Source organism: Pristis pectinata, chromosome 1 (assembly GCF_009764475.1).
Source record: "Pristis pectinata isolate sPriPec2 chromosome 1, sPriPec2.1.pri, whole genome shotgun sequence".
NCBI classification, from domain to species: Eukaryota; Metazoa; Chordata; class Chondrichthyes; order Rhinopristiformes; family Pristidae; genus Pristis; species Pristis pectinata.
The window spans coordinates 64,770,689-64,782,323 of record NC_067405.1 but is presented as its reverse complement, the minus strand read 5'-3'; the positions used below and the strand labels follow the sequence as shown (position 1 = coordinate 64,782,323).

The 11,635-nt window shown below is 41.7% G+C and overlaps 1 protein-coding gene across 1 annotated transcript; it reads right to left on the bottom strand.

Moving 5' to 3' along the window:
* Positions 1-1,478: 1,478 nt before the first annotated feature.
* LOC127574644 (secreted phosphoprotein 24-like) lies at positions 1,479-11,252 on the bottom strand. The gene is made up of 6 exons (XM_052023820.1): positions 11,139-11,252; positions 10,808-10,911; positions 9,117-9,245; positions 6,906-7,187; positions 5,192-5,236; positions 1,479-2,823 (listed from the first exon to the last, which is right to left on the bottom strand). Exons 1-6 carry the CDS (start codon positions 11,188-11,190, stop codon positions 2,782-2,784), a joined length of 654 nt encoding a protein of 217 aa, XP_051879780.1. The 5' UTR covers positions 11,191-11,252; the 3' UTR covers positions 1,479-2,781.
* Between the last annotated feature and the right edge of the window lie 383 nt (positions 11,253-11,635).

The following is an 11,635-nucleotide window of genomic DNA, read 5'->3' as shown; positions in this document are numbered from 1 at the left end:
ATGGCAGTATAATATCTCATCCTCCCTTGGATCAACTAAAGCACTGAATTTTCCAGCTCGCTATGGAAAACAAGAAATGGGAATGTTACCTTGAGTGCTTGATTTCACTGGCACCATCCACAGGTTCTTTTGGGACTTTGTGCGTATTGGAGTAAATATCAAAGGGTATATTATACAAACTTATATTAATCCTTACCAGCTCCAACAATATAGATTAGGTGAAATAGTTAGCTTGGAGTTAGTTAACTTGGAAAATTACCAGCAAGGAAGGGGGCTTGAGATCCACAATCAACAAAAGTCAAACAAGACTTGTCATATAACTCGTTGAATGACACTCTCATTTTTGTTTCTCTCTTCCAGGTTTAATTCTGTGATCTGACAGTTCATCCTCACTCCAACATATAACTTCAAGGCTATCCCATTTATTTTTTTATCCATTCAGTTTCCACCTCTTGCTTTCTCTAAACTAAGTACTGGTCAGTTCTGAAGCATTTCATCACTGGAATATCTGTCATTGTTGCTGTTGAACTTGTAATTAATGTGATGATACCTCTGTGCACTCTGATGGTATAAGTGGCTATTCTCTTTCTTGCATGAGTGTGGTATCCCTCATGGTTTGAATGTTTCAGGGTTTAATCAGGTGAGGTAAGGATTGGGTTAACTCATAGCTCACACCACCATTGATTATGGTAGCCTGATAGAATTTTTGCTATTGAGTTCTTACTGAAGGTAAGCTATTTTGCATGCTGGTTATAGTTGGTCTGGTGAGGGATGAATCTAGCAGACCTTCCATTACTTCAAGCCAGTTAGAAGCTTTAACAGACAGTGTGCAGCGTTTAATGTTAATGTGTGGAGATTGCCTTGATTTTTGTCATTCATGGGCAATGAATATCACAACTTATGCAATTTTCCCATCACTCTCACTTATCACTCCTGTGAATCAGCTTAAACATTTATAGATATATAGAGATTTATAGGTATTTATTTATTAGTCACATGTACATCCAAACACACAGTGAAATGTGTCTTTTTGCGTTACTGAGAATGTGCTGGGGGCAGCCCGCAAGTGTCGCCACTCTTCTGGCGCCAACATAGCATGCCCACAACTTCCTAACCCGTACATCTTTGAAATGTGGGAGGAAACCGGAGCATTAGGAGACTGGGAAACCCACGCAGACATGAGGAGAATGTACAAACTCCTTACAGATAGTGGTGGGAATTGAACCCCGGTTGCTGGCGCTGTAAATAGCAATACACTAATTGCTACGTTACCATACCGCCCTCTCTTGTTCCAAGTGATGCCTCTTTAGAAGCAATTTTGTGCTGTGGTCACAACTCAGATGGAGTTGGATAAAGACTACATACTCAAACTCATTGCACAGGTCTGAGTTATTCTGAGAAAAGATCAGAGAACCTGTCACAATGCATGGTGTAAGAAGAACACTCATTAAGTAGAGAGAGTGCAATGAATCATTCTTGCAGTCAACAATAAAATCATTTTTATTGATCTGCTCTCAGTAAAACTGTGTAGAATTATAAAAAAAATACATTACATTGACGTTGGCAGCAAAATCCAACACATGTAAAAAAGGCAGAACGTTTAAACAGCTCTCTGAAGTTATTTGTCTGTTCCAAATGTACAAGTTCTTCTTACTAGAACTGGCAAAGGCCACCCAAACCTCAAACACACACACATACACACACCGCGCCAGCTGAAAGTAGACCAGTGTGCAGAGCAGCTGTGGAGATATGCACCCCACAACCTGGGGCAGGAAACAGGCGCAATCCTATGTAAACATTGAAGAAGAAAAATGGGCATAAACAAATAACAGGATAATTTACAGGCTTCAGCCTCACATCCACATCCTTCTCTCCCCTTGCTCTTTGCTCCCAACAGCTGCTGCCCTGAACCTTCAATGAATGGGACCATTGAAGCTTCCCTGCCAGTGCTGTTTAATGAGCCTTCTGTTAACACCATATTGCCCCTCATATTGCACTCATTGGAAGAAAGATTCATATATCCTTTTAAATTCAGCTATTTCCTAACCTTGCTCCAGAATCTCCTGCATTGAAAGAACTTTTAGGACTAGAGGCTCCTGCTGAAACATTAATTTCATTTTCCTCTCTTCATATGTTAACAGACCTGCTGCGTATGTTCTGTTTTAATCTTTTTTTAAAATCTCACTATAATTAGGAGAATGAGATTATAGGTATGGCTGACTTCTCCAGGAACTCCCAACTTGAGGAGGGAAGTTTTCAATAACACAAGGCTCATCTATATTCATTCATTACTTTTGTTCAAATGTAGGCACCATCTCACAAAATGCTTCCAGCATGTTGTTGCAGACCAGGTGTAAGTACAGGTAGCTCATGAACTTGAACCTTCATACTGGGGAGATAAGAGGTTCTGAAGTTGTTGCCCATCTGTCCCACACCGGTTCTTTTGCAACTAATGGTCCACCCCCAGAAGCAGCAACCGTTAGACAGAGGAACCTTGTTACGAGCATTTCATAGGCAGGTTGCTAGGTGCCTGAGTTAGAATTCCATACTTGGCATTGAAGGGTAAAGTAACAACAATTTGATGAATATTCGAGTGCAATATCTCACATACATTTAAAATGAAAGGCAGTACACATAAGAGGACAGTTACAAAGAACAGAGATTTCTTTGTTGTCACAAATGTCTCCCTTATATATCAACAAGTACAAATGTTAACTTTAATCTGAACAAGGTTTCCTTGAGTTCATACCAAACTTGGCCTTTCAAAAATGTCATTCATGGTTAGTGTCGGCGATGTCGGACTCTTGAATCCTCATTGTGTTCCTGTAATGAATGGAATCATTTATTGTCCGAATCCAGATTTAAACAAGTTATTATTGTTGATAACATAAATATGAAACTAGAGAAAAATATCCCAGTTTATACTTACCTTTAAAGCACCAAATGCTGATTCTTCTGAGGTGAATTTCAGCTGCATTAAAATATACTATATATATATATATATATATATATATATATACACACACATATTATGCTCAGGGGTCCAATGACCTCAGACTTTAAAATTAACACTGAACAAAAGATCTAAATAATATTGGACAAGAAATATAAAAGCTATTAATTTCTTAATTGTGAATGTGAGACAAGACTCAGTCCTTCTTGAGGGTTCTTCTCAAACATTTTTTCGTACAAGAATGATCGAAGAGTAAGGCAGTAAATTCCAGATTGCAATCACCTTCTGGGTAAAATTAAAACTTCCTCAGACCTTTCTGACCCTCTTACTCGTCACCTTAGACCTTTGTGCTCTGGTGTTCTCTATCTCTGCCCCTCATAATTTTCCACACGTCTATCAGAAGCACACTCAGCTTCCTTTTCTCCAAGGAAAACTCCAAGGGATATAAGTACACAGTTCCCTGAAAGTGGCAGCACAGGTAGACAGGATAATGAAGGCATTTGGCACGCTTGCCTTCATTAGCCAAGGTACAGAGTACAAGAGTTGGGGTGTCATCTCACAATTGTACAAGATGTTGGTTAGGTTGCACTTGTGTGCAGATCTGGTGACCACACTACGGGAGAGATGAGATTAAGCAAGAGAGGGTGCAGAAAAGATTCACAAGAGTTAGATGGCTTGAGTTATAAGGAGAGATTGAATAGCTGGGTCTGTTTTCCCTGCAGTGAAAGAGGCTGAGGGGTGACATGACAGAGGTATATAAAATTATGAGAGGCTTAGATAGGATAAATGGCCAGCTTTTGTTTCCCATGGTAGGGCTGTCCAAAACTAGAGGATATAGACTTAAGGGAAGAGGGAAAAGGTTCAGAGGGGAATTGAGGGGTAAATGTTTCACACAAAAGGTAGTTGGCATCTAGAATAAGCTGCCAGAGGAGGTGGTGGAGACAGAAACACAAACAACATTTAAGAGGCATCTGGACTGGTACATGAATGAGCAGGACACAGAGGGAAATGGAATTAGTGCAGGCAAGTGAGATTAGTATAGATAGGCATGATGGTTGGCAGAGAGATTGTGGGCCAAAGGGCCTGTTTCTGTGCTGTACTCTGTGACTCTGACTCTAAAACAAACCCACTCTATCCTGTCTCTCCTCATAACTGAAACACTTCACCCCAGGCAACATGCTGCTGAATCTCCTCTGCACCCTCTCCAGTGCAATCACATCCTTCCTACAGTATGGCAAAAGAATTGCACACAATACTCCAAAAGTGGCCTAACCAAAGTTTTATACAGTTGAACCAAGCCCTCCCTGCTCTTATATTCTCTGCCCCAGCTAATGAAGGCAAATATCCCATGGTCCTCCTTCACCACCTTATCTACCTCTGCTGCCAACTTTAGTGGTCTTTGGACCAAGACCCCCCTATTTCTCAATACTCCATAAGGCCCTAACATTCATTGTGTATGTCCTACTCTTATTATCTCCTGATCACTTTCTTCACAGGCATTTAAATCCTGGGAGATTGGGAACTCTTTCCAATTGGTACTATTGAATGGTTCCCTCATACGATGAGATGGACTCTTGACCTCACAATCTACCTTGTTATGACCTTGCACCTTATTGTCTATTTGCAATACACTTCCCTGTAGCTGTGACACTTTACTCTGTACTGTTATTGTTTTTACCTGCACTACTTCAATGCACTCTGGACTAACTCAATGTATCTGCACTGTGTCATGAATTGATCTGTACGGACAGTATGCAAGACAGATTTTTCACTGCACCTCAATACAAGTGACAATAATAAACCATACCAATACCAATACTGATCACTTATGCAAGATAATTTGAAAAGGTAATTCTATTGCCAGGGAATCTACCAGTTAAAGTTTTGCTCTGCTGAACCTCTGAAACAAGAAAACTATGCAAACAGTTAACAATCAATGATGCCATTGCAGGCTAACCAAGATAGGTAAAACCAAAATTTTCTACTAACATAATAAAAACTACCACAATTGTATTTGTATCTTGCTGTAGGTGACACCAAGGTAGTAGTTTCTAATCTTAAACTACTCTGCAGGAAGGAATGTAACTTGACTAAGGCTGTCAATGATGGTTTTGAAGGTTTTGGTTGACCTAGACTCAGCAATGGTCAGTCTGAATACCAAAGGAAACATACTAATTTGCGTGCTTCTCAATCCTTAGCATGTGCTATTTCTAATCCAAGGTAGCTCAGCTCACGTACCTTTGATGACGACTCATGCGATAATTCTTCTGAGGTGATTCTCAGCTGTGTTAAAATATTAAAATGTGTATGTTTAGCACAGGGGAATCAACCTAATATGTATATTTAGCAAAGTGAAATCAAACGATACTGAAAAACAATAGAAGTTTATGTTGCCATCCTCAGTGCTGTTCCTTACAAGGTTCACAAAACATTTTGATGACTAGATCTTAGAACACAGAACACAGAACGTAGAACATAGAACAGTATAGCACAGGAACAGGCCCTTCGGCCACCGTGTCGGTGCTGATTGTGGATGGTCCTTGGGCACTAAACCAGCAGCACACCAAATCGGAGGTTGGGAAATGCAGTAGTGATGTTTGGGAAGAAGGGAGCAGTCAAATCTATTGGTTCCCCTCTGGAGCTGAGCTGTGACTTACGGAGAAAGTTCTAGTTGCTCCTTGCTCATAATTTTCCTTGTTTGTGGAAAAGGTGCCAACATCTTTGGGATCTCAGATTAGGTCAATCCGAGCATTTGCAATGACGGCTCTGACAATGGGACCTGGAAATTCTATTCAGCTTCTACAAAAGAATGTAGGAAGCCTCTTGGCTATCACAACTCAGCTCCCTCCTGGGCCAGTCAGGTGCCTGAATCGAACTGCCTTGGAGAAGGGTGAGAAATGGCAATGGCATTGCAGTTTTGCATGCCTTGCTCCTTCATTCCCATTATTGGAGCTTATAGTGATCAATATTTACCTCTATTTGTTGTCAGCTTTATGACAAGGATTGGAACAAAATAATATGGGTATAAATACATCAGTTTGATTCATCACATCATCTAAATAGACAAAAGCATGTTGCTGTTTCAGGCTCCTTCAGTAAATAGAAAATGTAATGTAGAACTGTCAAATCGTAGAGAGATACGGCACCAGCCCACCAAGTCAACACCACCATCGAGCGCCCATTTGCACAGATCCTAACCTAACCCATTTTATTCTCTCCACATTACCATTTACTTCCTACCTAGGCATGAGGCACAATTTACAGTGGCTAATTAACCTTCTAACCTGCATGTTTTTTGGAACGTGGGAGGAGCACTTGGAGGAAACGCATGCAGTCACAGGGAGAGCACGCAAACTCCATGCAGACAGCACCTGAGGTCAGGATTGAACCCGGGTCTCCGGACCTGGGAGGCAGCTGCTCTGCTACATATATCACCGTGCTGCCCAACAGATGCACACATTTCTGAAGAGTTGTTTCTGCTTAACAAAACTCACAGAGTTCTTTAAGGAAGGTTTATTTTTGAAGGTAAATTTGTTGGATGTAGTGTATATGGATTTAGGGAATTCTTCAATAATCAATCACATTGCTGATTATAGGAGATGATTAAACAGTATGGAATACTGTATAATCCTCTCCTATAATCAGCATTAGCCTAGTAATAAGCCTAGTAATTAGGCTATAATAAGCCTAGTAATTTCTAGGGTAGGGACATGTTTGGCACAGCTTTGTGGGCCAAAGGACCTGAACTGTGCTGTAGGTGTTCTATGTCCTACATTCTATGTTCTAATAAGCAGCAGGATAGTAAACTGGATCTGAGAACAGCATTAGCTTATAACTAGTGGGTTTTTTTCTTCTCCATATTATAGATTCTAAAAGATAAACATATTGTTAGTGTGATGTGAGGAAGGGTCAAAATGACCTGACTTAAGACCTCAGAACATCATGAGATTACCTCTTCACTGCTAACGATTAATTCTGAAGATCCTCCATTATAGCTGAATCTCTGGGGTGGCTTTCTGTGACCTTTCCCCCTTTTGGGTGGCTTAGCATGACCTTTTGTTCCTGTAGCTGGTTCACTCTGACCTTTCCCTCCTTTGGATGCTCCTCCATTCACCTTCACTCTTTCCACCAAGTCTCCGTTGCCCCTGGCCTTCCTGAAGCCATGACATTCCACATCCACATCCAGGACGTCGTCAGCCATGTACTTAACACGGCTTCTGCAGGTAGCAGTCTCCTGAGAAAACATAACTCAAGTTCTTGAAGATCACTCCTGTATGTAGTTACTGGGCCCTGTAAAATCTTATGTTGCATCAACACATCCCCAAGAGTTGCAGTTTAAGATTCCTTGTGTAAAATAGTCATCTGAAAATGACTGTGTTTTCCTCTTAGCATTGTTCTGACAATATTCAGAATGAGAACCTGGCCACCTTAGTTAGTTTCCAGTGAACTAAACCAGTGGGAGTTATTTAACAGAGATATTCTGCTCTTGAAGAGCTGTGGTGCATGTGAAGGAGTTAAGAAGGGATCTTTTCAATAGCTTATCTCTGCAGAATAGGATTATATTTTTAGCCAGAGTCTTGCCTCTATCTGGAGATTCGGAGTGGAATGTCAGGAGTCCATATATAGTGAAGGTGTTGCCATTACCTGGGATGAGCTCAGGCAGGAAATCTTTTCCTGTCCTTCATTTTCAGTATGGCTATAGTGATGGTATGATGGAACTTGATGACCCCTCTGAGCCTGGATAATTTTCTCGCCTCCACACCACAGCACCACTTTAGCAGGGAGTCTGTCTAGTGAACATGGGAGGAGGGGCGGGAATGGAGAATGGTGAGAGCAGATCTGACTGCTGCCTACGTGTACTGGGGCTCACAATCTCTTATGATGTGGTTGACGTTTGCTCAAGGATCAAATGTATTGCTTTTTTCCATTTTTATGTATGTTTCATTTCTCATGACTGTTATGAGCAGAAGGTAAACACAGGGAAATGAGCAGATGATGTGATTTTTCCCAGTGAAAACAAAATGAGCTGCAGTACAAAGGAGTGGATCGATAAGTCACTTTGCAACTTGGCCCACTCCATTTCCACCCAACTAAGAAAATTGGTGCAAGGAGGGAGGAAAATGTCTGCCTTGCAAAGCTGATATTGGCATGCAATGGGGTATGGTATGTAGCAGCCCCTACATCTGCAGATGGTTGTATTCCAGTGTTGCACACTCTCTCTGCTGCTCAGCTTCCTTCCTGCCTGTCCACTGCCAGTTCTCTGGAGATCCAGGCAAGGATGTAGCTCAGCCAACACCTAGGACTTGAGAGTCACCTAGTCATGGAAGGGTTAAAAGTTCTCAGCTTGCTGCTGTTGTTTAATTACACAACACACTGCTGAAAATAGGAATGCAATATAAAGAATGTGGATGTTACTGCATGAGAACTATTAAATTCTTAAAATGTTTTAATATTTGGCTTGATGTTATCTTGTATTGCCTCCCAGGATCAAATTATATCACTGTGCACCTTATTAAGTTCTCCATAATGTGGTGATTTTTTTACATTCCCTCCAGTGCATGGAATTAATCAAAATTCCTAGAAGTGATGCCATATTTTACAGGAATCAACACTGCGAAGTAAAATTGAACTAATTAGAACCTCATAAAATCAATTCAACAGGGCCATATCCTTTTATCCCTGAGGCTGATATGATTAAGTCCAACTTATTTCTGATTGAAGCCTTAATTTGCCTTCTTGGCAGAGTTGTCTCCGCCAACCCCCATTCCACCCCCCCCCCCCCCACCCCACCTCTCCTTTTCTGTGGCCTACTATTTGGAGACAAAAGATTTCTGCATTACAGATCTCCGCAGTGCTAGAACAGCCAACTGGACACCATGCTGAGTTGAATGCCTTGACCATGAAGATAAATACAGAAACTCTTGTGCTGAAGCTTCTCGGATGTCAAGCTCAACAGGGAATGAAAATATTGCTTTCACTCTATAATGAAAACAAGTGATGATCTTGCAAAGCAAAAGTGCAGGACTCTGTGGGTTAGGGCTAACAAACTCCTGGTAAACAAGGGTTGCATAATATTTGCCTTCATTCATTCAGTGTTTCACATTGCTTGTTGTTAATTTCACAGAAAAACACTGAAAAGGGAAGGCACAACCTCAGTACTTACAGCAATTCTTGCTGGCCGGAAAGTGCAACTGGAATCGTCAAATTCTAGCCCAGAATTTTTGGAGCAGACCGTTTCTTGCACTGAAAACGCCAAGTCCACATTGTATGAGAATTTTCCTGTGGGAGAAAGCTATATGAAGAAATAGCTGTCAGTTATAAGCTCTCAAACATGATCACCAGCTCTGCTTCGAGATATATCAGCTGTTGTTTTCAGCATTGCCAAAGGAAAATTGCCTGGTTTACTGCTAAGTTGGTTCCCGCTTCACACGATGGGGCATTTGGAAGCTCGCCGAGACCTTGCTGCATTCCTGTGTGACTGATGGCCTGCAGTATGTGTAGAATATCATCAGGGAAGGCAACACCAAAGGCTATTGGCCTCAGGCAATTATCTGACCAAGAGGTCAGAACTCTTGCCAGATTTCTGGAGCTACTCAGTACTAGTAAATGGAATGAAACAATCCTGTTACAAACAATATGTTGTCAGGACTGCTACACACTCCACATAATGAGATTTGAATGAGTTTAATCCAATTAACTAAATTAAATCAATGTGTCTTTCTGGTGGAGGTTGAGAGCATGGGTGGCTGCTGTAGTTGAGAAAAGCAGGTGGGGTCTATCGTCATGGGGAGGGGTGGATGTTATTATGGGAGGTTTATGGGGAGTGATGTGATCATGATGGGCTGGGTTATGATCATGAACGAGCATCTGTCTGTACGGGAAGATGGAATCACGAGGGCTTGCAAATGATCACAGTAGCGTTGCGTTTACAGTTGGTGGGGTTGTTATCACAGAAAGCGTGTGATTGTCCTCCTCGGGAGCTTGCCCGTGAAGAGGGGGTGTGATGGTGGTTGGTGTCAGTCATTGTGGGAATGATTGTGATCCTAGGAAGCGGTGAATAGTTTATTCAGGGTTTGTAATTTTGGGTGGTGGTTGTGACTGCGTGGTGTGTGGTAACTATAGCAGGACCTGAATTGCAGAGGGATTAAGACTGGGGAAAGGTTGTCAAAGGGTTTTGACTGGGTGGTTTGATCATGGATGATTACTGAATAAGGTGACAGTAATCAGCAGCTGGTTGTGTGGGGCCAGAGGAGGTCTGGAGTGGAAGGGGCTGACACTGGTGCAAATTATGCTTGCAGTGCTTTGAGGAAGCATGCCTGCTCACCCTGTCCATACAAGGACAGCTTTAACCTTAATGTTCTGTTCTTGATCTTGGCCATCAGATGACACTGAGTAGATCAGATGTTACTTAACCCAGGAAGCCACTGAACTGCATTCTACTGCACTCTAACCTCCGATGTGTGTAGTGAGGTCCCCGTGTGATTTGGGTTGATTAAACCACACTCCGGATGGCCCCAAAAGAACAACGCCAGGGCTGAAAACCAACCCTGATGCTGCTCTGTATCCAGAAGTGAGAGGGAATTAAAATCTCCTCCTGATAATTTACCTGGTAGTTCTTTGAAAAACTGCAAAGAGGGAGAAAAAGGAAGATAACTTCTTTGCAAACCTTACATTTTTCTCACAAATTTTACCCTATTCAGAATCAAAGAATGATTTACGTCCAACTGTGGTTCACCCTCTGCAGGGTGAATAATATAATATTCTGCTCTCACTAATAATCAATGTCTGACTTCAGTCAGTGATATGTTTCCAGAGTTTAGGCCACAGAACACTTAGAGACCAGAACGTGCTTACATCTGTTACTGTGCTGCTGATTATGCCGCAAAGATGACTAATTTCACTTATTTCATTCAGCTTTGTAATGGCTGCTCTCAAGGCGTCCTCAGGGTTTGGTACGCCTGCGGACAGAAAAGGAAGAGTTGCAGAAAATACTCCAGGATAAACGTAGCCCCTCAGTTCAGGAGGTACTAGTTAGTATCTGATAGAATAAATTTATAAAGCTGGAAATACAACGTACTGGATCCTTTACAGTCAATTCTTCATAGAAATGGTTGAAATATCATTGACTGAAACTCATTACTAATAACTTGTGCCTTCCTGAGGTCCCACTCTCCCCAGTACCTACCTGAGCAGTGGAGGATCTGCACGGCAGCGATGGCGAGGAGGAAGGATTTCATACTGCCTTGTGTGGGGTCTGCTGGCTGGTTTCTCAGAGTAAAGGAACTGCTTCTCTCTCTCACAATCTGACTTTGCCTCGCTGCCTTCAGTCTTTTTATACTGCACCTCCACCACATTCAAACACTGACTCATATTTGCACAGTTTGGTGATTGTGGGCATGAAATCTGCTGACAAGTGGGCTGTAATATGATTAAAGTTTCCGTAACTACAGCCAGATGTTTCTGTTCTAAAAATGTAAACGCTCAGTTGCAAACTTTTCAGAGTGTAGAAGTAACAACAAATAACAGGAGTCTGAACTGAATTCTTATTAAAACAATCTCCTTCAAGATTTTTTCCTCGATTAAATCGATCGTTGGGATGTTGCTGTAGGGAGTCTGTCTTTTGAAAGATTTACCATTTCCTCAGTTAAGAATATATGCCAAACAACTAATTTCTCCCACATG

What these genes read in the sequence shown, in the direction of transcription:
- LOC127574644 (XM_052023820.1), bottom strand. Translation starts at nt 11,190, where the DNA reads ATGAAATCCTTCCTCCTCGCCATCGCTGCCGTGCAGATCCTCCACTGC. An exon ending in TCAGCAGCACAGTAACAGAT is followed by an intron (nt 9,246 to 10,807) that starts GTAAGCACGTTC and finishes TTCTTCATATAG; the next exon opens with CTTTCTCCCACAGGAAAATT. An exon ending in TCCGGCCAGCAAGAATTGCT is followed by an intron (nt 7,188 to 9,116) that starts GTAAGTACTGAG and finishes ATGTTTTCTCAG; the next exon opens with GAGACTGCTACCTGCAGAAG.